The sequence below is a fragment of the Spermophilus citellus genome (genome assembly GCF_964194105.1).
Source record: "Spermophilus citellus genome assembly, chromosome: 8".
Classification (NCBI taxonomy): Eukaryota; Metazoa; Chordata; class Mammalia; order Rodentia; family Sciuridae; genus Spermophilus; species Spermophilus citellus.
The window spans coordinates 59110582-59138505 of NC_138189.1; the positions used below are offsets into that span (position 1 = coordinate 59110582).

General features: G+C 37.2%; 1 protein-coding gene across 3 annotated transcripts in view; it reads right to left on the bottom strand.

The window, feature by feature from the left end:
• Positions 1-5987: 5987 nt before the first annotated feature.
• The window catches only part of BTC (betacellulin), a 52483-nt gene continuing 30546 nt past the window's right edge, over positions 5988-27924 (bottom strand). The window contains exons 3-6 of one of the 3 annotated variants that reach the window (XM_081304682.1): positions 16319-16436; positions 10613-10759; positions 8997-9144; positions 5989-7821 (exon numbers count right to left, since the gene is read on the bottom strand). In XM_081304682.1, the coding sequence (XP_081160808.1) occupies positions 9036-9144; positions 10613-10759; positions 16319-16436 (374 nt within the window). In that variant the 3' untranslated portion in view covers positions 5989-7821; positions 8997-9035. Of the gene's footprint in view, positions 7822-8996; positions 9145-10612; positions 10760-16318; positions 16437-27924 lie in introns of all 3 variants that reach the window. The other 2 variants (XM_081304681.1, XM_081304683.1) reach the window with 2 other exon arrangements.

Here is a 27924-nt window from a genome sequence, read left to right on the forward strand (position 1 = left end):
AGAGCATGGGTGGATTAGATGAACTCTAGATAGAGCAAAGGGGAGGAAGGGAAAGGAGGGAGCATGGGGGTAGGAAAGATGGTGGAATGAGATGGATCATTACTCTAAGTACATATATGAAGACACGAATGGAGTGACTTTACTTTGTGTATAACCAGAGATATGAAAATTTGTGCTCTATATGTGTAATATGAATTGTAATGCATTCTGATGTCATACATAACAAATTAGAATTTTAAAAAGAAAAAAGGAAATCTAATTTTAAAATAAACAAAATAAAAATATTGTGTCCATGTATAACTTATGTGTGTGTGTGTGTGTGTATTCAATTCAAAGACCTTTGAATTCAATCTCTAGAATATTGGTGAGGATTGCAAAAACACAAAATTCCTTTTCTCTAGTGGAGATTTTGTTAGTTTATGAAAAATTGATTAGAAATTCTTCTAAGTTTAGTCTCCTGTTGTGTCTTTGGTGAAGAACCAGGGCTGGGATAAGAGTGACAAGAATGAGGCACTCACTTGCTCTGTCCCCTGATTTAAGGGGACACCCAAAACCTCAGGAACCAAAATAAATAATCAAACTTCATACAAAAATCCATGATGAATAAAATGTCAAAATTATAAATGAAAACAAGCTGGGATGACTTTTGCATTCTTTTGCAATGGGAACAGTCTATTTGTAATCCACCTGCAATTCCCTGTCCTGGGACCATTGGGTCCCGGCAGGATAGGTTTGTGAGGGATGACAAAGGTGTGTGAACAGCGTGTTCAATGCAAAGTTTTACATACAACATGTTCTTTGATTATAGAACTTTTTATTAATTTTTTTCTACTTGGTTCAAAATATATGAGGATATTTCAAGGAGTATTTAGAGGCACATACTCTTCCTTTTGCCTCCAGCTCTAATATGACTTGGCCCAGGGCTATTGACAATTAATTGTTACCTTGAATATCAATTTACATAATGTCCATGATTTATGGTATACTCCATATAGGATGAAATTGGTGACATACTCCCACCCTACCATAGGATTTCTATTTCAACCAACTAGGCAGAATAGATTACATTTGAAAGCACATATTCCATTTGAATAACAAAAATGTACATGTGTCTCATCATTATTATTTATATAAACATTACAGTAGAGCAATATCTTAAGTACCTTCTTTAAATCATTAATAGTTGCCACTTTCCAAACAGTTCAAGACCTCTTACTTAGGCTGCCTGAGCCTCGGGTTTATCATCTAGGTATAATCAAATGGCATGATAATTTGAATAACAAATGAGCGATTATTCCCAGTGTCCTACCTAAGTTATTTTTAAACAAACATTGATGATGAAGAGACATCAAAAGTACCTAACTTACCTCTGCCTCAACAAAATTTTAAACATGATTGGGTCTTTGATCATTTTCAATGGGATTATAATATTTTTCTTAATTTTTCTCATTGGGTATGCTTAAGGAAGGAGTAAGAAAGAGAAGAAGGAAAAGTGTAGGGACATAAATGGGTCCCTGAGCTAGAATTCCTCACCTAGTGGTGATGTGTTCCAATAGAAATAGAAACATTCTTTTCCATAGAGATCATGAGTCCATAAAAACACAAGACTTTCCACTGTACCAGTGCAATGACTCCACTTCAAAGGGGAATTTGTCCTTTTCCATAAGTGATTAAAGAGCATCATCATCAATAGCACCATCACTCCCTATTACACTGATCTTAGTGATGATATCTAACATTAATTGGACTTGTACCTAGAGAGTACTTAAAATATTTCAGGTACCAGGACAATAAATTTATTGGCATAATCTCATTTAATCCTCTTAGCTCACCTTAAGTTATTTAAACTCTGTAGATGAAAACATTAATGGGTTAAGTAATTTTCCCAGGGCTTCACAGTTAAGTAGCATTCCTGAGATTGAAGCCCAGATCTGTCTGAATACACTATGCTCATAATATTTGCATTGTGATAGTTCAGATATAAGTTCCCTCCAACCCCATGGCATTTATGTTATGATCAGGAAAATTGGTTTGGTAAAGAGTTCAGATATTTTGAAGTTCAGTTGTCATTAGGAGGCAGAGGAGTGGTAACACAGTTCACAATAATAGATGATGATGATGATGATTTTTATTATTACTATGTTGGTACTAGGATTGAACCCAGGGATGCTTAGCTACTGAGCCACATCCCCAGTATTTTCCTTTTTCTTTTGAGACAAAGTCATACTAAATTGCTTAGGACTTCCCTAAATAGTTGAGGCTGGCTTTGAACTTGTAATCCTCCTGCCTTAGATCCGGAGCCTCTGGGATAACAGGTGTGTTGGCAAGAATAGATTATCTTTGCTTTAGAATAAACAGATAAAAACCAATTGACCAGGCACAAAACATTATGTAAATGATGTTTTTGAATTACTAGCTCTGATCCTTTGAGTAAACAAAAATGTTCATAGGATGTTACAAAATAATGTACTTAACATAGGTTTATTTTAATGTTTTCACATTGTAGAATTTCAAAAAATATTTTCAAGAGCAAATCAGACACAAGTTCTTCTCCCATTCTTACTATACCCCAAAACACTGAACATCTCTGTTAAGCTTGGATCACAGACTCTGAATACTTTATTATTCTGCACACATCTTATAAGAGTAATTATACTTGCCATAGCAAGCAATATTAAAGAGTTCTGTATCTGTAAAGATTTGGTGAGGTGTACTGGAGATTGAACCCTGGGGGACTTAACTATCAGCCACATCTCCAGCCCTTTTTATTTTGAGGCAGGCTCTCACTAAATAGCTTAGGACTTTGCTAAGTTATTGAGGTTGCCTTTGAATTTGTGATCCTCCTGCCTCAGCCTCCTGAGTTACTAGGATTATAGGTTTGTGCCACTGTGCACAGATTGTGAAGAATTTTATTTGTTTGACTCTTTTTAAGTAAACTAACAAGAGAAGATGAAGAAAACAAGCCACTTGAAGTACTTCTGTGGCATATTTATTATATTTAGCTTTGTAATTTAAACGTAAGTGAGAATTTAAAAGCATGGAAGGAAAGCCCTTTAAATCATGTTTGGTTAACATATCTTGCAGAATACAAGTACTGATAGAATTGTGAATTAAGCATACTTCAAAATCCATATTTGGAAATTTCCAGAAACAACCTTAATTATTTTCCTTTTGAAAATAATTACTGATACAGTTTTTGGAATTCTGTAGCATATATTGTTTCCTAATAAAGAATTTCAGACTACTCCAACCACCAAGAGCTGACAGGTCCTGGGGAGGAATGTAGAGCTTACAGAAGTGCCAACTAGATGTTATTATGACACACATTCCTAGGCTCCAGTAACACTTGTAAATAGGCAAGAGTGAACTATTCGCACATCATGTTCTGACATCAATGCTTGGCTGCCAAGGATGATCACATGCAAACAGGTTCCTTTGCAGAAAAAAAAAATGCTTGGAAGCATAGAGGATTCATTGAAGAAGAGCAGATGCCCAATGGCAGTGCCAATATTCATCAAGCATAGAAAAAAATATGTAAACAGACATTGTTGCATCAAAAAAGCGTGACTATATTTTTCTGCTCTTAATATTCATTATTAAAATATGTAGATTACTCAGGATAAGGGAAATCTGCAAATCCCACCATATTCTTCTGTGAGAGCTCATCTTGAGTTTCATGCTCCAGGATAATTCTTTAGGTTAAAAGTCCATACCCATGTCCTTTGGGTAACAGAACTTCTTGGAGAAGACTTGTTTTAAATTCATGCCATGAAAGATTGGATCCACTGAAAGATAAGCTTTATGAGGTCAGAGAGCTGTTTTTCTTTTTAACTGTTTAAGGTAAATGGTATAGTCCCAGCCCTAAGGTACTTGGTACAGAATAAATCATTTTGGAGGAATGAATGAAATGATATGGCTGTTTTAATAACGAGATGCAGAATATAATAATAAGAAGAACTTTTTAAGTCATAGTTTGATCTTGAAGCCATGGGCACTGAAATATGTCCTTGATTTTCTTCACAAAATTTTGCACAATGCAGATCTTATCTGAACAGCAGTTACTTGACTCAGAATTTTAATCTCTATTACATGATGGTCACTGAAATAGAATACAAAATGTGAAAGGCCTACATAATTTACTGTGGGAAAGAAATGAAAATCTTTCTTCTAACAAAGGCCATCACTTAATCATATAAGATCATTCAAACCGGCAACATCTCATCTTACAACTCACATGCCCACATACACTCGCCTGCAGTGCCCAGGGCAGCCTGGAACAAGGAGTGAAGCTCTAGAATACTGCTCTCCCCACACTGGTTCCTCTACTGCTTTTAAAGGAATTCTGTAGAATCTGACAAGAATGCAAGAAATATTTGAGGTTTCCCAGAATTTAGGGCAGAGAGGATGATTTCTCAGAGCCAATCATCAACTTAGATGTCATTTCCTCCAGGAACTTTCTGGATTCTTTCCAAGCTGGCCACAGTATCTTGCTGTCTGTTTCCATAATGCTTCCAGCTTCTCTCAGAGCACCTGTATTAGTCAGGGTTCTCTGAAGACACAGAACTGGCAGGGTATGTACACAGATGTATGAGAGGGTATAAACTAGGGGAATTGACTCATGCAGTTGTTGTGGTCTGAAGAGTTCACAACAAGCCACATGCAGGCTGGAGATCCTGGAGTGCCAGTAGCATGGCCAACCCAAGACAAAGGCCTTAGAACCAGGGAAACCAGTGGTGTGTCTCCCAGTCTAAGGCTGAGGCCTGGAGGCCACTGATGTATGTCCCGGAGTCTAAAGATTAGGTAGCCTGGAGTTCTGATATCCAAGGCAGCAAGAAAAGAAAACAAAAAGTCTATATCCCCAGCTCACCTTCTGTATTTGCTCTCTGTGGGCCCCTGGCCAAGTAGATGGTATGGTTCCCAACCACTAGTCTACTCCCAACTAGTCACTCAGACTCCCACGCTAATTTCCTCTGGAAACATAAAATAATACTTTGCCAAGTTTCTAGGTATTCCTTAATCCAGTCAAGTTGACACTAAAAATAAACCACTCTAGCACTACGTTTATATTGAAATTATCAGTTCAAAGGCTCTCAAAAATCCTTTCCTATTCCTCTTTAGCATTCCTCACAGTGGGTGGCACACCTGTAATACAGTGGTGCCCAATCAATGCTCACTCAATTCCCTGCTCCTTCTCCATAATCTTCTGAATGTCTGGATGGAGAAAAATGCAGTGTTTTTGCTAGAAATATTCCTAATACAGTAGCAGGTACTCCTTAAAAATGCTGATTCAAAATTCTGTTTCACAGAGGACACAATTACTGCATTAAAGAAAACTTCTCTGCAATTTTCCTCCAGAGCTCCTGAGTTGGTGAGGTTACTGAAACCTAAACTGACCTAGCTTAAGGGAAATGAGGAATTTATTACAAAGATACTAACATGCCTCATGGAGCTCACAGATAGAGTGAGGCTAAAATTCCACAGTATGTACAACCAGTATCTAACTCTGTCAGGAAAATTATATCTCAGCTCTGTTCTTTATTGATTTATTCTTCTCTTTGCTGCCCAGTGTCCTTTCTTTTTCTTGTTCAGATAAAGCAAAACATAACTGTCGAAGCTTCAGAATGTACATTGTTTTTACTCCAAGGACCCAAAACAGACCGATATTGAGTTCTTAACTCCCATGGGAATGACTAATTGTTCTGATTTGACTGAGTGACCAAATACAGCTGGAGGTGGAGTTCAAAGATGGGGTCTGGGTATTGGGCAGACAGTCCCATGGGTGCCCAATACATTTCAAATAATGCTCACTTCTAAAGAAAACCCATTGTCTAACTTCGATATATAAATGCATTAATGAATAGTTCTCTAAAGTATAAAGTTTTTAAAACAGTAATGTTCAAGTTTATTTCTATTAATATTCCATGCTATCAATAGAAATTTTCCAAGTAGAAGTGTTTGCTTTGTTTTAAAAATAAATGTATTTTATTACATGATATTATTGACAGTTTACATAAACAAAGTCATTTAATATATGCAAAAATAATTATAAAACACATTTTGAAAAGACAGGAAAGTACTTGAAATTCATCTTGACATCAGAATTTCAAAACACACCTTTAAAATTTTTAGTATCAAAGTGGAATTCCCAAGCCTGAGTTGGCTTGAGAGATTTATTGGTCAGACAACCTTGGTTCCGTAAAGAAGATACATTTATAGAATTGTCTTGTGTTTTAATTCAATAAGGGACATTTTTCCCAAACTCTTTTAGTATCAAAGAAGACTGGGGAAGAAAGAGGGTATGAATGATCCCTTTGGAGACTTTTGAAAATGTAGCACATATAACATGAGCAAATTGGATGTAAGCATGTGTCAAGGACAACAATTAAGTCAGAAGAAAAAAATCAATTGTGAACATTGTCAGTTGTTTGAATTGGCTCTTATCCATAGGTGAACTATTTCCGTGTAATACATAGTCACTGCCTTCCCTCACTCAAAACACTAGAAAAAGATATACAATTTCAACTTTTGTCTGAATTCTCTGCTTTACCTTGGCTTTCGGATTTACATTGTGAAGTAAAATTTTAAAAGATTCTGGAAAAGAAGCTAGTTGGCTGACAGTCACAAAATGCAGAAATTTGGAGACATTTTTCATTGGTTTTTGTAAGTGATTCTCCTAATTAATGTAGGAAGTTCCATGTTCTATGGAATATTGACTCAATGTTGATTTCTACTATTTGGAATTTAATGCAGTCTTTAGTAAAGCTATCATGGAGTTGAAGGAGCATTTGCAAGATGGTAATAGATGCTACATTCATGCACCAAAATTCACCTGAGAGCATTCACAGATGCTGTTGCTTAGAAGGACACAGAATGAGGGGTGTGTTCATCACTAATGTCTTCCCGGGGTCTGCAGTGCTGGCATTGATATTGACAGCCTCTTCTAGTGCTTTATATTTTATTGAGCATAAATACTTTTTTCAGGGCTTAAAGAATGTCAGGAATTTACTTTTCCACCTCTTTTCATTATTCTAACTATGGGGTAAATCTGTTTGTTTTAATAATGTAAGAATTTATTCATGTCATTGGCACTTTATAAAGGAGCAAAGAAATATAGTAAAATTCAACTCCACAGAAAGCATGATGGTAACCTCAGCATTCGCTGGGACTCAGCCTTCTGTCTTCCTGCAGAAAAATGGCCTTGACATCTCAGAATCATAGAAAAGTGCAGTGCAATATGAAATCTTATATCATTGAGTGAGGTCACCAATGCAAAGTGACAAAAATGATCATTAAGAGCACCAACTTTAAATCTGGGTAAAGCTTGGTTCAAATCCAAGCTCCACCAATTCCTAACTCTAAATTTAGGTTAAATTATTTAACTTCTTTTGGCTTCTTTCCACATCTGGGAAATAAGGATCTTATGTGTCTCACAGATTATTGAAAGGATCAAATAAAATAACATATTTCAAATTCTTGGCACACAATATGTCTATGAAAATAGTAGCTTTTTAATTCAGTCCCTAAGATCTAAACTCCTTCCCACTTTTTTACTTAACTAATAATCCAGATGACAAAACTTATGTGAAAGTTTATTCAAATTCCTTTCTTATTGTTGTTACCTACTCAGGTGTTTTTCCCCCCAATTATAGACTATAATAAAATTATTATTATTAAAAACAATGATAAACAACACAAACTGAAGATACAAATAAAAAGTAAATAGAATATTTAAAATTCATTTCAACTGGCTGTTTTCCTGAGACATGTTCTGTCCATTTTCAAAGGAGCAAGGCTTTTTATAACTTGCCACCAGCCATCAGCCTGTGAAAATAAAGAAAATAAGAGCAGCCATTTTTTAAAAAAATACACTATGTAATAATGACAATAATTACAAATATAGAGGTAGTATTTGTGGATTCAATTCACTAGGGTGGTCTGTGTATTAGATTAGTAGAACATTATAATTTCTCAAAAGGCATTTATTAAATCCCATTAAGCATCTGGGATAATCAGAGAAAGGAGATTCTTTGTACAGTTGAGAGGGCCATGGAAAGATAACACTCTCCTGCTGAATGTGACTGAGAAAACCTGTGGCTCGATTGCTGCTGGTCTTTCCTGTGATCTAGAACAACTGGCCAAGGATGAAGCCAACTCTTTGAACAGTGAGCGAAAGGGGAAAAATAATCTGTTTTCTTAGTGTGAGTCTCCGGTTTGACCAAGTGTGAAGCCTACCTTCCTCTGGGCTTCCATTCAAGTGAGTCAATACATGGCCTCAGTTTTAAGCCAGTCTGAATCAGATTGATGTTGTCCCACTAAAACTGTCTTGCTGGATTCTGCCAGTCCTGCTCTGTATGCCCCCTAGTAGCTTTCTCTGTCTTGCTGCATATCCAGGGGGCTGGTTAGTACAGATGGCTCTCTGGATTCTGGTTGGACTCAGCTAGTAGAAAGTGCCAGTAGCAGATCTGAAGGCAGGAAGAAGTCTTGGGTATTTCATTTGATGTTTCCTCTTCCATTGTTAAGGTCCCAGCAGTGGTTGTTTATTCAACTAGGGTTCCTGCTGAATGGGTACTCCTCCAGCAAGCCTCTGGCTCTAGGGTAATTCTTACCCCAGAGCTCCCTGCCACTGCCAGACTCAGGCAGCCTCCACACTCCTTGGGGGTCGCTTTCAACCAGCCCTCACAGCCCCCTCCACAAAATTTCCTGGGATTATTCAAGTGGATTTGTGATTCCTACTGAAATCCTGACTGATTCATTTAAAGGGCTTGGGAGAGCACTGGAATATGGTGAATGCTTAGTAAATATAAGTTAATACCTCTTCCTTATGCCCCCAAATGAGGAAGAAAACGTATAATCACTATGACCATGCAGAATTAGAATGAAAACTATGACAGAGTAATTTATTTGCCTTCAGGTTCTAAGGGGAAAAAAGAATCCAAATACTTTTAGGTGTTTTTAAAAATAATCAAATTTCAACCATTGATTATTTGGCATCTCACCACTTATATTCACTGGAATAGTTTCCCATCTACTTACTCTTAAGCAATATTAGTCTCTTGAATGTCTTCATTTATAGGAGTTATATCTTTATCCAGAGCTTCCATTTCTTCTTCCTTCTTCTTTCTTTTACGGTGTTTCCGAAGAGGACTTAGAAAATAATATGTTAGAAATTAATATGGGCCTGTTAGTTCATGTGAATACAAAATGATTCAACAAAAGTGTATAGTTTTGTTTCTAGACTGTTAAAAATGGGTAAGTTGCTTTTTTTCTTAAATAGATTGGATTTTCTTTTAAACTGTTTCTTTTTCTACTCCAATGATAGCTACAATAGGCAACGGGGTGGGTTAAGTCTAATTGTCTAAATAGGAAGAATATGGCTCATTAGTGTTGGTGGAGAATAGTTGGCACAAGAAAACTTTTCAGGGAGCATTATTTAGTGTATAGAAAAGAAACGGTAGAAACTTGGAACAGATATAAGAAAACAAGAGAGTGAACATAGCCTCTGAATTACTATTTAAGCTTCTAGACAGTCCAGCTTCCTGAAAGTACATTTCAAAGTTCGTTACAAAATAGGCTATTTCCAAGGTCTGCATAATTCTTTCTCTGCCCCAAACTTGGTATCATGAATATTTCTTCCTATCATAAAGTATATACGCTCAAAAGTATTTTTTCAATTTTATAATAGAAGAAATTCTACATATCAACTGATTTAATATTTTTGTTTCACAGAAAACTAAAGTTCAAAGGTATTAAGAAATTTGCCTGAAGTCTCAAAGATACACAATGACAGAACTGGGACAAAAAGTCAGACTCTGCTGCTGTTTTTCTCCCAAGAACATTGTAAGGAAGGGAATCATGAGACATGCACTTTGAGAGGGGAACACAACACAGAAGTAGATGCAACCATTTAGGAAGCTGGCTAGCTCCTCAAGACAAGAAGACGACACTTACACAGAACACCTTTTCACCATTCTATGTGGTGGTGCTGCTGTGGCTAAAAAAAATTAAATTAAATTAAATAATTCAGTGCTAAGTCCAGTGGCACACACACCTGTAATCCCAATGACTCTGAATGCTGAGGCAGGAGGATTGCAAATTCAAGGCCAACATTGGCCATTTAGGGAGATCTTGTCTCAAAACAAAAATCATAAAGGGCTGGGAATGTAGCTCACTGGTAGAGTACCCTTGGGTTCAGTCAATGCCCAGTACAAAACAAACAAGCAAAGATCCTTACAGCAAGCCACTGTGCATCAAAGAAAAAGCATGCTGGTTCTTGACTCTCAAATTTTGGATTTAAAATGAAAAGTAGGGGAAAGAATGTGTAATCATTATTTGCACATAAAATAAATAATTGCACATATCTTAATGTGGCCAACCTAAAAATTTTAAAACAAAATTTGTTTCAAATAATAATACTTGTTTCCAATAAAATGATAAAAATTGTGTATCAGGGGCTTCAATGTAAATAAATACTTCAATATTATTGATGGCAAGCATCAAAAATAGATTTATTTCAATTGAAGCAAAAGGGAAAGAGAAGGTAATCAAGAAGGAAGAAAAGAAGAAATGAAAACAAAGAGCAAGATAATTAAAATTAAACTTAAAAAATACTTACTGACAGCATGTGCAGACACCAATGACTAAAATGATAAAAATGATCATAACTGCTATCAAACAAATCACCAAAATCTGTCCTCTATCTCCTCTTAGGTAAAACAAGTCAACTCTCTCACACCTCGCCCCAGTGTAGCCTTCATTGCAGCTGTCAAGATAAAATAAGAGGGTGACAAGGTAAAAATGCAAGACTTAGGAGTCTCCCCTTCTTCTTCGAAGAAACTAACATTGTTTTCATTACTTGAAATTGATAAGAACACAGTTCTTTTAAAAATAAGAATATAAAGTTGTCCTCCACTGTGTTCATGAGTAATTCTAACTTCTTCACTTTACTGAAACCCTGTCACTTAAACATTATTAATATGTCTCATCTACATAAGCAAAGATACTTGTGATTAGGACTTGTTTTTGAAGTTTTAATCTCTGTGTTTGGAGAAGTAGGAAATGATAAAATTCCCTCCATAGTATTCACTGTGCTTAAAAACCTCATGACAAGGAATTTTTAAAAATCCCCAGGATTTCCCATTTCATCCAAGGGCAATATACATAATGAATAGTTTCAGTGTGCCAAAGCACTCTTTAAAATAATTTTAAAATTACATTGTTTCATACAATCAAAGTGTGAAAGCTCTGAACCCAGGGTCCAAAAATAGAAAGTTCCATACATACTACTTCTACAGAATCTCCCCTTCTCTCTGCCCCCTGTCCTCTCCTCATTTTCCTCCCCCTCCCCCTCCTTCTCTTCCCCTCCTCCTCTTTCTCCTCCTCCTCTTCTTCTTCTTGTCTTTCTTTCTTTCTCTCCCTCCCTCTCTCTCTCCCTCCCTCCTTCCATCCCTCCCTCTCTTTCTCTCTCTCCCTGATCCTTCAATATTCCAGGGAATATTCTTCTATTACTCCTTTTTTTTCTTTTGAGCGGGGGACCAGGGATTGAACTCAGAGGCACGTAATCATTGAACCACATCCCCAGCCCTATTTTTTTGTTTGTCATTTAGAGATAGGGTCTCACTGAGTTGCTAGGGCCTTGCTAAATTGCTGAGACTGGCTTTGAATTTACAATCCTCCTGTCTCAGCCTCCCAAACTGCTGGGATTACAGGCAAGTGCCACTGCACCCAGCCTCTTCTTTACTCTTGCATTCACCACCTCAGCAACTACTTCTCCCCTCCAAAAAAAACACAACATGGCCTGTCCTATTCTGTTCCTTCATCTGGTTTTCTGTGGCCATGGTTCCAGATCTGTTCACCATTCCTTCCCCTCCCCAAGTGGCCTCCTTTTATTCCATGGCCTTCTTAAAGTGGAATAACCAATGTCAACTAGCTCTCTAAGTGGGTTTAGCTCCCTTCAATCTTGCAAGTCTCTATCAATATAATCTTCATATGGCATCAACTCAGCAAATGCACTAAGTCTGAGGTGACAGTTATGAATCTTATACCCAGCTGGGACTCGACTAAGCAACACTAGATGAGAAACAGCTCAGTGATTTGTGGGCTACCCATAGAATTCTCTGGCTTGTGACAGAAACTTAAAAATTACATAGAAATTTGTCTAAGGACATTTGAACTAAACTTATCTGTTGTAATATCAGTACCTTTCCATTAATAAATATTTCACCTTTATTCTCAGGTGCACTGGAACACAAAGAGATACTAGCAATATGAAGAATTACTTAAGTGTCAAGAAGATTAACTTCTGCACCTTGAAAAGATTTCTGTGCAACTTAAATTTTCTTTAAGAAAGGATTTATTGCCTGGCTATTCTAGAGCCTATGCTTGACAAGAGCTGAGGCAGTTAATTCCTGTAAAGCCTGTATTTCTCAAGTAAGGAGATCCCTTAATGCCAATCTTTCAACTGATACAGTGTTTCAAAATACAAACAAAAACCCAAGCTCAGAAACAACCACTGATTGAAGCTAAACTGTGATGCAAGCAAAGGAGAAAATATGTAATGTCACCTATTGCTGAAGGACCTAGAATAAGTGGGGGAGAATGGCCTCCTGCAGGATAGGTAGGTGACTTTACTCCAAGGTCCAAATACAAGGACAGCACTCAGAAATATCTTGAAATATCAAAAATATGTAGCACATAGGTTGAAAGGGTGTGGAAATTTCACTTTCATTCACATGTAAGAGGAAGTTTTTAGTTTGAAGAATGTAATTAAATTTTGCAAATATGTATAGTCTCTTCCCAGTTAAATATTTCTTTAATAAATTTACTAAATATGGCATGTTTGTTGTGTTTTTGTTTGTTGGTTGGTACCAGGGATTGAACTCACGGGCATTTGAAAACTGAGCCACATCCCCAGCCCTATTTTGTATTGTATTTAGAGACAGGGTCTCACTGAGTTGCTTAGCGCCTCGCCATTGCTGAGGCTGGCTTTTAAACTCACGATCCTCCTGCCTCAGCCTCCCAAGCCACGGGGATTACAGGCGTGCACCCTCACACTCAGTAAATATGGCATTTTAAAATAATAATCTTGCCTATAAAAGGCCCAACAATGACTAGCTTATCTATTACAATGTTTTTCTAATTATGAGCTCTGGGTTCAGTGGCTGAACAAGCTTGAACTGAATTTCTCAGTAAGTAGTGCTTCAGTATGTTGTAAGCCAATGAAGCCATGCTGGAAGGTCAAACCTTAACATACTTATAATTGCTCTCATATCATGTCAGTCTTCAGCTGACCAGTGACCTATTAGCTGATGGTCATTTTTAGCAAGAGTATTTCCCATATGGGAGGGAAAAAAGCCAAGGGAGCAAGATCTTAATGTTTACTAAGTCATGAATGAATGTTTATCAAATAAACACCTTATAAAATAAAATTGGAAAACTGAGAATAATTTTTAAAGATTCCACAACTCTCTAGAGGGACTCAAAACCAGGCTTAGGGGGTCACTGTTCTGAAATAATCACCAGACACTGTTCCAAGAGATTGACAAGTACTAAGTCCATCATTATAACAAGCTCTGAAGTAGGTGTCATTATCAGCCCCCTTCTACAGGTGAAGAAACAGAGGTGCAGAGTCATTGAGTGAGTGGGACTGTGATTCCAACATAGGCAGTCTGGCTGCCAAGCTTATGGCCTCAGCAGCATGTAAATTAACTGTGATGCATTCATAAATGAAAATTATATATCTGGAAACAAATTATCCACATTCCAAGAAAATATGGAGAAACTAATAGGGCATTTGAATTATTTGGAAGACAACTTGTTTTTTTTTGTGTGTGCATGTAAAAACTAGAGTCCATAATCTATATCTATGATCACAAGTGAAAGGAGATATTTCTGGTTTCCCAAGATGATGCTGTCACCAACAGTAAGACTGTTTTTGTCTGAATTCATGCTATACCAAACCATGAAAGGTCAGTCCTAGTTTGGATATCTGTCCACCCATCTCAATGATTATGGAACGTTTACTCCACAATGTCGGAAACCACATAAGTGATTTTATGTATATTACTTGGCTTAATCTTCAACCCTTGAGAGGTAGGTATTTTTATCCCTCTTAATAAAAACTGAGGGGTTGGGGTGGTGACTCAGTGGTACAGCACTTGCCTAGCATGTGTGAGGCACTGGGTTTGATCCTTAGTACCACATAAAAATAAATAAATAAAGGTATTGTCTCTCTCTCTCTCTCTCTCTCTCTCTCTCTCTCTATATATATATATATATATATATATAATATATACACATATAAATAGATAATATATATACACATATATATATATATATATTTATCTATTTATTTATATAAAATAAAAACCAAGGTTTAGGAAAGGTAATTGACCCACTGTTTACATTGCTAATAATGGATAAAAAACAAAATCTCACCTTAAGTCAATCTGACTCTAAAATCTGTCCCCTAACCTGGTGCTCTTCTATTGGTTCTGTATCATTCTATTCTAAGAAGAGCTTCTGGTTCTGATTGAGGCCTTGGTTTTGAAATTTAGCATAGCATTAGATGGGCTCAGGTAGAGACATGTATTCATTCCTTCATCAGTCATTTTTTGCACATCTATTAAATTTTAGGGTCCATACTTACCACTGGAACACAAAAATGAGTAAGCTACAAGCTCCGCTCTCTAGGAATTCACAGCCACAGAGAGGTCATTCAAAGTCACTGACAGCTATGCTCTAGTGGATAAGTGCCTCCATTGAAGTGTGACTAGATGGCAGAGGAAGGGCATCTACTTGACACCTGGCTATGTGCCTGGGAAGGAGGAAGTCAGTGAGGGACAAGTGCAGAAGGAGCTGGCATTTGAGTTGTATCTTAAACCATCATCAGGAATAAGCTCTCAAGCCTATGGGAAGAACTTGTATAATAAACCATGACTAGGGAGGTAGGACTTTAGGGGAACATTTGGGAATATGGTGAGAGGTATAGCCAGAAGTTAAGTCAGAATCAGAGGAGCCATAGAGGTCAAGGAAATATGTTTTAGCCTCAAAGTGAGTGGGACGAGCTGTGTGTTGATCCTAGGAAAGTAAATGACATATGGTGATTTTCATTTTAGAAAACAGCAATATTAAAAAAACAATAAATCTGCAGACATAGGGATAAGTTAGGAAAATGTTCTGGGTTAAAGGACATTGATATTTTAAAAACCCAAAAGCCAGTAAATAATGAAATGAAATTTCAAAGAGTCAGCTCTGCCCTTCTTAGCACACCTCCAACACACTTTCCTTGATATTTTGTATTAGCAATTTTTATCCTTGCTAAGTATTATTCATGCATATTTCTTTTTAAAATTGAACATAATTATAATTAATTTTTTGATTAGAATGTTTCTTTTTCATTATTTTTAATTTTTTATGTGTTTTAATTTGTTATACATGACAATAGGACACATTTATGGACTCTGATAAATCATACGTAGATGGGGGAATCATTTCTCATTTTTCTGATGCTATATCCATGACCTTTAAACTCCCCTACAAAATCAGAATCACTATTCTGAGATTCTTATGGAAAAAACCAAAAACTCTATATTGGGAAAACTGTGAAAAATAACAAACACTCTGTGAACTTCAGGTCAAAATTAGAAAGAATCACCCTGCTCTTCTATAAAGAAAATATCCCAGACAGCACTTCAGAGGGATATCTCGTTAGAAGAAAATAGAAATTTAAAAGATGCAAAAACTTTTGCATGTGCTTAGACTCTTAAATTTCCTAAAAGTTGGAAAGAGAGCTCCTCTCCCAGTCCCCAACTGTACTTAACCCGGCTTTGCTGATCTCTATTTATAAATAAGACTGACTTCTTCACACTTAACTGACACCTTGCAAAGGGAGCTTTTAATTTGGCAGGAATTCCTTCATATTTACATTAACTACGAACCACCTAACACATGCCAGAAGGATCTGTTTCCATCTGAACCACCCAGGAGATTATTCGAGCTGAAAAAGCATCCTAACACTGGACAGAATCAGTTTTGCTTGCGCAAGGGAGCAGAGGACACTGCCCAGCCTGGAAGCGGATCTGCGCTCTCACACGCTCATATTTCAGGAGGAAAGTCTGTGTCAGTCTCTCCATAAGTGGCTGCCGAGAGGGCCCTAAACAAGTGGCTGAGGGCAGGACCAGGCGGAACCGTGTCTGCACAGATGGCATGGTTAGCTCAGACTTTCCAGCCCTGTCAAGCCCCAGGCTGTGCAGCCCTTTCTGTACCCCAGGTGCAGCTTGTTCTGCACCCCTTTGCTTGCTGGCTACAGGGCTTCACTTACACACAGGAGGGTGTCTGCTCAGCCACCACGAAGCGGCATCTCCCTTTGATGCAGTAATGCTTGTACTGCTTGGGGCACCGAGAGAAGTGGCCTTTCCGCCTTGATTGTGTGGTGGTAGCTGGAAAACAAGAAAAAGTTCATCTGTAAATTGAATTTTATTCTCATCTCACTGCTGATGTTTCTGGAGAATATGTTCCAATCTCTCATCTGCCCTGGACACACTGGGATAAAAGTCAAACTTTTGCAGCCCTCAAATAGCACTAGAGATTGGGTAATAGGGATTGTGGTTGGAATTTTCATATTGTAGTTAAGACTTGTGTCCAACCTGTCTATCAGAAACGTTGGTATCTTCAGTGGGTAAAAGAGAGATACGATAATAAAGAAGCCTTTCTTGTCATGAATGTTTTGAGAACCTCACTATAGAAAGGAGTTGGTTGCTTGATTTCTGTTTTTGTTGCTGCTGAGTTGGGTTGTTTTTTTTTTTTTTTTAACTGAAACACATAGTGTTTACTGACTCTGATATATTTATTTTCATATATCATCTCATTGAACAATCACGACAGCCTTATAAGGTGAGCACCATGCAAATCCTTATAAGTGATTAAAGCACAATACAGAGTAAGATTAAGTCACTGTCCAAGATCACAGTTAAGAGTGGTAGAAATGGGACACAGCTCAGGCTGTCTTGCCTCAGACTCATGCTCTTGACCACTACGCTCCTGCACTGTCAAGCCAGCTTGCTCAGCAGGTGTCTGACCTCCACTCAGCCTGGGGCATCCAGAGGTCATGCTTGCCTCAGTGGGAGTGTGTGCCACTCATTGGGCCCATGGAGGCTTTCTCTGAAGGAGGAGGAAAATACTGGATGCTTCCTGTCCTAGATTTCAATCCTGCACTGACCTGCCTGACTTTTCAACTAAAAATACTAACATGTAACAATCCCCCTATCCCTCACTTGTAAAGTTTCAGTACATATTGACTTTCCAGAGAAACAGTATAGAAATAACTCACTAGCTGTTTCATCTATTAGTTCCCAATTAACATCTGCTTACACCAAGAGAAAATAACACACAAGCCAGATCCAACACAGGATCAAACTGTCCAAGTTCACAGGATGACCAACAGCTTGCAGGAGTCGGACATCTGAAGAACATTCAGGGTTCACTTCAGAAGGACATTTCACACTAGGTTTGATAAGGCACCTGGCATCCCAATGACATTTAATCATTCTTTTATTTAGTAGCAATGACTACCAGACTTCTTAATATATGAAACCAATACATGTAATTACACAGGACCATGAGAAATAAGAATTTCAAATGACTTTGAATCACTTATATGCTGCAAATTTTTGTGATGTTCAAACACAGTACAGTCATCCCTTAGTATCTATCAGGTATGGGTTCCAGGACCCCGGACAGATACCAAAATCTAAGGATGTTTAAACCCATTATATAAAATGGTGTAGTATATGTACACATATGCTTTATCCCCTTATATATTTAAAAATATCTCCAGATTAATATCTAATATCTAATCTAATATAAATGTAATATCTAGTATAAATGCATTGTAAATAGTTGTTATAGTGTGTAAGAAAATAATGACAAGAAAAAAAGTCTTGTCAAGACAGAAACAATTTATGCAGGGTATTTCTAATCCACAGTTGACTGAATCTGTGGATGAGGAACCCACAGATACAGAAGGCTGCCTGCTCAGAGTTTCAGGGGATGGCAGAATGTTGCTGAAGAACTGGCTGACCTGGTTTTGTTTGTTGACTTGGTTACCACCCAACTGCTGCTCATGCCAGATATTTGCTCCCATGAACGTTAGTCCATGGGAATCTTATCAGAAGGACTGAAAATTCTAGAAATAACTGCACAGTGTGTCAAAGGCAAATAAGTCATTTTGACAAATAACTTGATAAGTGAACTTCCATCCATTAAATGCTTTCTAACACTATGAAGAAGAACTGGAAAAATAAATAAAGGATGTTCTACGTAATCATCTTAATTGGTGCAATACAGGAAATTAAAAACAATGCAATCAACCAAAAAAACCACGATTGTAATTGTATAAGCAATTGTAGTACACTGGAAATGATGGAAAGAACACTGGATTAGCTGAAGGAAAAATAGTGTTTACTTCTCAATTCTGTGTTTCACTAGCTGCAATTAAGATGTCTGAGTTTCAGTGACCTGATTTATAAATTAAGGATGATAACTGCTACCTTAAAGAGCTATTAAGATAACATACTATATGTGTGTGTGTGTGTGTGTGTGTATAATTACATATATCATATATAGTATATAGATAGATAGATATTCATATATACATGGACGTTCCTAGTAGAGTTCCTGAAACATTGAATCCCCAGCAATGAGGTGTTTCTAGAACATTGAAAATCTTGGTAATCTTAAGAAAAATCTTGTGTAACCATTTGCTTTCCTAATCAGAGAAAAATTTCTATAAAGTATAGATTTTAGGAGGCAGTAAGCAATTGATTTAGTTAAGAAGAATGTTAAGAGCAAAGGAAGTCACAGAATCAGGATATGCAGGTTGAATACCAAGGGTAGAAGGCAGAGGTAATTGAAATGGAAGGGCCCTGAAGGGGAGGAGCCTAGAACAGCTGTGAATAGATTTAGAGATCTGGATGTCAGCAGGCTGAAATGCTGCAGGGTGAGAGAAAGCTGAAGACAGTTCTTATGAATTAAATTAATTTTGAAAAAATACTTTAAACTATAAAGGGTTCTATCGATGCATCAGATAAGACAGTGAAGAGTGGATGAGAGCAAGAAGACAGAGGGGGCTAGAACACCAGGGCATACCTGAGCCAAGCAGACAAGTGTGATACAGGCCTGGAACATGGCAATGGAGGGCAAAGAAATGAATTCAAGAAGCAGCAAGACTTACAGACAGATCTGGCCTGCTGCAGAAAGGCTTCTTTGATTGGCCAGGCATTCTTGCCTTTAAATATAAGCCACTTGGCTCTTTATCCTAAACTTTACTAATTCTGCTAGTTGCTGTGCCCCTTTAAATGCACCCAATTTTTTAATAAACACCACACAGAGTATAATTCCAAAAGCAAATTAACCAGCAGCTGCTGGATGCAGTGATTTGATCAGTCTCGGCCCATCCAAGCAACACAAATCCATGCCAGCAACATGGTTGCCAGGTCCTGTTTTGATCACTCACAGAACTCCCTCCTTTGCCAAAGAAGCATGCTCTGAAGTATTCCCAGCATTATTTGAATTTAAAACCTTTCCATGCCACCAGGCAGAAAATGTCCAGCAATTTCTCTATGGAACTTTCAAACCCGAAAGAAAAACAAATCATGAATACTGCATCTAAAACCAAACCAGACCAAACCCAAATGGGATCCTTTTTTCCTCTCCTGGAAATGAGAAAGTTGATCAGCATTCTCCCTTGAGAACTGCACCTAAAATTCCAGTTGCTCCTCATCAGAATACATCAAGGTCATGCTAACTGAAAATTGAGCAACTGTGAAGCCAAATGTTTTCTGCTTATCATGAGACCTGATGATAAAGACACAGGAGTGAAAAACCAGTCCTTGCACTGCAGAATATTCATTGAGAAGAAGGAAAAGTTACTTCTATGACAAAATAATGATTTTTTTGGGGGGGAGGGGTGATGGTTACTGGGGATTGAACTCAGGGGCACTGGACCACTGAGCCACATCCCCTGCCCTATTTTTTGTATTTTATTTAGAGACAGGGTCTCACTGAATTGCTTAGTGCCTCGCTTTTACTGAAGCTGGCATTGAACTTGCAATCCTCCTGTCTCAGCCTCCCAAGCCACTGGGATTATAGGCATGGGCCACCACGCCCAGCCCAAGTGTTATTTTTATTCTTGAAAACTCAAGGAAAACTCCTATGGCCCTGGGATGGTGAAATATAATTGATGAATTTTCTTTCCACCTTACCTTGCCTTTCCAACACACATTCCCTAAACTGATGTGTTCCCCTTGGGAGTGAGATAATGCTTCAAATTTCCACTGAAAACCTATATTTACTGATTGGCTAGTCCACAATGAAACCCGAAGAGTACTACAGGTGATGGATTGCAATCTGTTTATCAGACAATATTTTCCAAACATTCTAAAGCAATTAAAACAAGCATTAGGGTTACTGCAGGTCGATATAAATAAAAATATGACTTTAAGTGTTTGCAAAAAGAATCAGAAGCAAGGACATCTTTTTTAAATCACCGAGAAGTGGTCATCTTCCTTGGGTCTATGAATAGGGAGATGAGCTGTAATAGATCCCCTTGGGCTAAGCCAACATGGAGGAATATAGAAGACCCCCAAGTGTCTTATTTCCAATATGGAATTTTCCTCAATTTGATGGATGTTTTGATTAAAAATACCATGGTTTCTTTGTCCTTCTGTGTATGATTCTAATTCTTAAAAAGAAAGAAGATTTGTGACACCTTTGTGACTAAAACTCTTTAGAACGAATAAATTAGGTCTATTTTTTCCTAAAATCCTCACTTAATGTCAAGACAGTGCTTATTACAAATCTATATGATGATTCTGTAAATGACAAATCAATTCTAAGGGCAATTAATACTACAATTATCATTATTACAACACTTTTTGTAATACATGTTACAAAGGTTATAATTTCATAGTATTTCTAGCCCCTTATTTAGATACATAGTTAAAATTCCATGTAAGAGAGTTATAAGGGATGCTAGATTTTGAAGTAGAAGTCCCACAGGTGTTAATAAGGAGAGAGGGGAAGGAAAATAAATAAGTCCTAATCCATCCTTCCACACAGGTATATGACCTACAAAAGGTAGAAGTGCACAGAAGAGAATCTAAGAGTTTGGAGAAACGTCCTCTGAGCCTATGAAGTATAGCCAAAGGCTTTGATATTATACTCCTTGGCTTCCAGGCATCTTCCCAATAGGGTTTTCCCTCATTTTGCAACCTGCTTAAGCCAAAAGGTGAGATAGAAAGTTTTATATTTTTTAAGTTAATTTTCCTTCTTATCTTGCCAACTAACTGTGATTTTAGAGAAGGGGAATTCAGGGTGTCCTTTAAGAAAAGAAAAATTTGAAATTTTATTATAATATAGGATTCCCACTTGTCCTATATCTAATGACATTTGCTATAGAAAAGTAAAAGAGGAAGTTGTGTCCCACACATTCACTATTACCCCTTTCTAAGTTACTGGGAATGCATGGGTTGGGGAGGGCAGTAATACAGGCAGATCAGCAAGTCATCTTTTAACCAGGTTGGCCTGTGGGAGGTCTCAGGACATTAGAGGCATGCTTTCAAAGGGGTTGTGAGACAACAATCTCTTCCTCTCTCTTTGCTTCCTGGCCACTATGAGGTGAGCAGCATCCTCCCCCAATAAGGCTGATGCACAGCCTTGCCCCAGACCAAAAGCAATGGGGCCAATCCATAGATGGAATCCTCCAAAACTAGGAGCCAAAATTAACCTTTCTCATTAATAAGCTGATCATATCAGTTATTTGTTACAGTAACAGAAAGCTGACTCGTGTGGTGAAGGGTGAGTATATCTGTATGCATTTAAAATTGCTCAAGGCTGGGAGCCAATAAAGATCAATGGACAGAAAGAAAGCTTGTATTCCTTTTGTATGTCGGGAATACACACTATGCAATTCTAATGTATATGATGGACACTTTGCTGATTCCCCCTTGCTGGTTCTTCCTCATCTCACTCACTCTCTACAGTTTTACAGTACAAGGATGCTCCATGTTTACTCATCTCTTCTCTCCACACCTCTTCCCTGACTGGTTTCATCATCTCCTTTCTGTAAACACATCTGTAGGTCCACAATTCCCAAATGTAGTTTCCATCCCAAGTATCTTCCCTCAATGCCAACAATACAACTAGATCCAGATGGACTCCAACTAACATTTCAACTTAATCCTTCCAAAATGTGATCCTTGATTTTTCCTTCAAACATGGTCTTTCCTTAACTCAGTAAATAATAGCCATTATTTCTGTTATTTAGATCAAATATTTGGCAGTATCTTAACTTCTTTCTCTCTTGCTCTACATCCAATTCCTCAGCAGAACCTATTGACTGCATTGAGAATACATGTAGAATTACCCAATTATCTCCTCAACCCTGGTCTAAGCCATTTCTAGGCTGCAAAAAGGTCTCCATGGCAACAAGTGACTCATCTCCCTGCTTCCATTGAGGCCCTCTTCACTGCCTAGACTGTGTAAGAAATCAGAGGATGCTGTTAAATTGACTCAGAGTAAAAGTTGATGTTCTCTGAGTCCCTGGCAAGGCCTCATGGGACCTACCTGCTGACCATCTCTCCACTGCCTTTCTGACCTTATCTTTACCAGTATGAACTATTCATCCAGGGCACCTAGAAGAGCACCTTCTGCTTAGGTGCAGGTGATCATGAGTATTAGTGGAATGGATAAACGCCTTACTCGGGTTGCAAAATGGCAAATTAAAAATGGAATCCTTCCTTAGATAGTGAAAATTAAATCATAGAAACAACTGGACACAGAAAAGATTCCTGAAGATCACCCAATTCACGTTTTCATTTTACAGGTTACAAGCTCAGTCTTTGAAAGTTTAAGTGACTTACTAAAGATCACATAGCCAGTTATTAGAAAAGACCTGCTCCAGCTCCATATTAATTCCTCTCTCAAGAATCTTTTGTCCAAGCAATGTTCCTTTTAAGTATTTCCCTCATGTTTCACATTTTTTATATTCCCACATGATTCTAAGCAGTTTAGGCGATGGTCTCTCCAAAGTCATGTTAACTGTGTGACCTGAAACAAATTACTTAGACTCTCTGTGCCTCGATTTTTTTCATCTAAAAAATGGATAACAAAGACAAAATTATAGATTAAGTGAATTTATATATGTAAAACAGTAGAAAGGTATTTGGCAATTAGCAGAAGTTTGATAGATGATGGGTGCTATTGTTTTCTTTTAAGTGTTATTGGTATGATGTGTGGACCCTGGATACATGTTAATATAATATAATAAACACAGCAAAAAAGGGAAGAAAACAAAATAAGGAAGGAAACAAAGACAGAAGGAAAGAGGGAGAGAGGGAGGGGAAGGGAAAGAAAAGGAAGATGGTTTATTTAAAGTCAGTTAATTATAATGTGAGAACAGGCCAATCCAGTTTCAGTCCTGAAAGATCACTCAAGCATGTACACCATAGCATGTGTATTGCTTTTAGGTGATATTTTAAGGCAATGCAGTGAATTAGCCTGGTAATATGAAAGGATAATGATAATATTAGATAATAGCACTTCTGATGACACAAAAATTTGGAAGCCCATTTTCTGGTTAGCATTTTCAAAATCCAATCCATTGATTTTCATCATGTTTAGAATCATCTTTTGGGAGGGGTTTTGCTGTTTTCTGAGTAGATTAAAAATAGACTATTATGAAAAGGAGAGTAAACCAAAGAAATACTGAATATTTCTGGTTTATATTTCTAGTTTCTCATTTGATTCATCAATACTGTCCAAAATACAGCCAAGCTAGAATCCTTTCTTGCTCCAAGTCCTGGACCTATTTCTCAAATAGCAAAAGATATTATTATATTTTCAAGAAGAACAATATCTTATCCAGAAAAATCCAAAATTGTCTTTCTGACATCAAATTGTGGTAAACAAACTCTAGTCCTCTACCAAGCTACTAATCTATTTGTGCTTTAATTGTGCTAATAATGTTACTTGGGTATCATAAGATCTAGAAATGCCAACCTGAACTCTTAAAAAGGAGTAAAATGGATAGAAACAAAAAATGATGGTGAGACACAAGAATCAAAGATTCTTCAATTTGGAAGCTGTAGGAAGAAATTATTTAGGCATTTTTTGCAGATCACCTCTGAGAAATTATGACTAAGGGAAATTCCTTGAGCAAAATTCAGAGAAAGGTATGGATTTTAAGAGGGGAACCAACTTCCTCACTGATCTTCCTCAGTAGAAGGGAAGAGGAATCTGAAAGTCCAAATATTATGAAAGTAATACAAAATTAATGCAATTTTAATTTTTAAAATTTGAATTTAAAAAGTTAAAGATATAGACCATATTCCACGGTTTCTACCCTCTGAGCAATTGGCTTTTGTACAATGGGGACCATGCGAGAGGTCAAGTGTCACTGATTACTGGGGGAGTATGACAGAAAGAAGATTTGCATCTATGGGACAGTCTTTAAAGGAAGAAAGTTCGGTGCTGGAAGAAGAAAGACACCTGAGATAACAAAATGGCTGTGAAAGACTGAGGATTACTGTGTTTGGGGTTTCCTTAGCCCCTCTTTCGTTAAAGGTTATTGGAGGACAATACAAAAACAACATCTATTTGTATTACATAGAAAATTAGAAAACAGGGAGTAACATCAGAAAGAGAGCAGAATAAAGAGTCTTCAACTCTCCTCCCCTTCACTGAGTCATCAACAACATCAGACAAATTTCCTTTGTGAGCAATGCAGAAATTAATTGAAAAGCTCCTGTACTCAAGATGAGTGCAGAAACCCGTGGAAGCCAGCAAGAAAAGTCATCAGAGCCTCTCACCTCAGTCTCTACCCAGAGTACAGTGCCATATGATCAGAACTACCTGCTCCCTGCCTCCCAACTCCATATCCTAGCTTCTCCTTTGAAAGAGAAAGATTCAGACTGCATATCCAATACCCCAGCACTTACAGGGGCTTCTCAGAAGATTGGTTTCTGTCTTGCTTGTTTTGGAGCATACTCTACCCACATGGGACCAGTGATATCAGAGACAGCAGTTTACACGGGCAATTCCCTGGCTCATCCTCTGGCTCAGCACAGAGTAAGCAGAGGAAGAATACCAGCGCCCACCTTCTTCCCAGGGAGTAAAAGAGTTGAACTTCACATTCAATATATGACTTGTCCTATTTCATCTGAGGGTTGACAAATGACTTGTTTCTGTCTTGCCTCTTTTGGAACACTGACAGGACCTAGCATACTCTACTGGGAGCCAGTAAGAACAGAGACCACGGTTTGAACTAGCAGCAATCATGCACCCTCCACTAAGTTATCACAGAATGAAAGCGCCAAAAGACCTTTTCTCAGATTCTCCCTGTGGAGAGAAAACGTCAGGAAGACTATGTAAAGACCCAATTCTTCCCAAAGCTGTCAAGAGAGTGACTTTGGTCTAATTTGTCTCAGAGCACTGATGAGACTTGGCATTCTCTTGAGTCCAAGGGCCATTAAGAACAAAGGAGTCAGAGTAACTAGCATGGAAATTTGAAAGGTCCTGACAATATCTAACTGGACTGATTGATGAGGGTCTCGTCTCATATAAGCCAGCCTGCAAAAACTGTGAGCAGTAGGTATTTTCTTCAATATTCAAATACCAGCAAAAAGAGTCAAGGGAAATGAAGAAAGAGTGAAAAATGGCACAAAGAAAGGGTCAAAATAAACTAATCCTAATGATATGAAGAAATATACCTGACAGAGAATTCAAAATAAATGATCATAAGGATACTGAACAAAGTCAGGAGAACTATGCATGTACAAAGTAAAAATTTTGACAAAGAGAGAGAAATGCTTAAAAATATTAAACATAAAATGTTGTTGCTGAATAATAATGGAACTGAAAATTCACTAGAAGTTCAAAAGCAGACTATGTCAAGCAAAAAAAAAAAGTCTCAGTGAACTTGAAGAAGTCATTGGAAATTGTACAGTTAAAAAAGAGCAAAAGGAGAGAAAAAGAAGCTTAAAGGATGATTTAGTCAACTTTTTTTTTTTCTGCTATGAACAAAAGGCCTGAGAAGAACATTTTTAGAGGGGGAAAAGTTTATTTGGCACTCACAGTTTCAGAGGTCTCAGTCCATAGACTGGGATCCATTGCTCTGGGTGCTAGGTAAGACAGAACATCAGGGTAGAAGAATGTTGTAGAGAAAAGAAACTCAGTACATGGCACCAGGAAGTAGAGAGAGATAGTTCTACTCTCCAGGGACAAAATGTATATTCCAAAGGCACACTTCCAATGACCCTCCTCTGCCAGCCACACCCCACCTGCCTATGGTTACCACCCAGTTAATACCTATCAGGGGATTAATACCTGATTAGGTTAAGGCTCTCATAATCCAATCATTTCACCACTAAACTCTCTTGCATTGTCTCACACATGAGCTTTTGGTGGACACCTCATATCTAAACAATAACAACGGACCTACAGATCACCATCAAGAAGCTCAATATATAGTTTATGTGAGTATGAGGAAAACAAAATAGAGAAAGGGCAGAAAGCTTATTCAAATAAATAATGGACAAAATTTTCCAAATCAAGGGAAATAAATGGATATCCATACCCAGGAGGTCCAGTGTATCCCAAATAAGAGGAACCCAAAGAAATCCACACCAAATCTCATTATAATCAAATGGGAAAAAGTCTAAGATGAAGAGAAAATATTTGGCAGCAAGACTTTTCATGTACAAAGGAATCTCCATTAAACTGTAAGTGGATTTCTCAGTAGAAATCTTATAGGCCATAAAGGAGTGAGATGACATAGTCAAACCACTGAAAGAAATCATCTGCCAACCAAGAATACTATATCCAGCAAAACTGACCTTCAAAATCTAAGAAAAAATACAGACTTTCCCAGACGAAGTCAGAGATTTTACCACCTCCAATGCTACCTTACAAGCAAAGTAATGTGGAAGTCAAAGAACGCTGAATAGTTATAAAAATCCCAAGAAAATATAAAACTTATTGGTAAATGTAAAATATATAGACAAATACAAAACCTTCTATTACTATAATGAGAAAGATATATTACTTTTAATTTTAGTTTAAAGTTAAAAGACAAAAGTGTAAAATGGTTATAAATATAAAATATATTAATGGATATACAATAGTATAAAAGTGTAAATTGTGATATCAGTTACAAGGTGTAGAATGAAAGGAAGTAAAAATATGAATTTTTATGTGATTGAAGCTAAGCTGTTTCCAGCTTTATATACTCAATCTTAATTGTATTTTATGAAAGCCCCACGATGACCACCAATAAGATATCTATAGGAGACAGGTAAAAGCAAAAGAGAAAATAATCAAAGCATATCAATAAAAAGAAAACCTCAACAGAACATAAAGAAAAACAGCAGGAGAGGAAAAAGATTACAGGATGGAAAATAATTAACAAAATAGCAATAGGAATTCCTTCCCTATCAATAATTATTTTAAATGTAAATAAGTTAAACTTCCCAATCCTATGCTATAGAATGGCTGAATGGATACAAAACCACAAGATTCAAGTCTATGTCTTGCATGGCATGTAAATGAATCACTTTAGATTCAAGAATATATGGAGGCCAAAATTGAAGGGATGGACAGAGCCCACAAAAAGGGTAAACAAAAGAGATCAGAGATGACTAGACATATATTAGACAAAATAACCATTAATTCAAAATCTGCCACAAGAGATCAAATGAGAAAGATAGACGTTGTACCATGATAAAGTTTTTATTTTACCAGAATGATAAAACTATTGTAAATATATATGCATTCAACATTATAATATCTAAATATATGAAGCAAATATTGACAGACATGAATGAAAGAGATAATTCTCACCATGCATTAGTTAGCAATTGATTTGTACAAGTC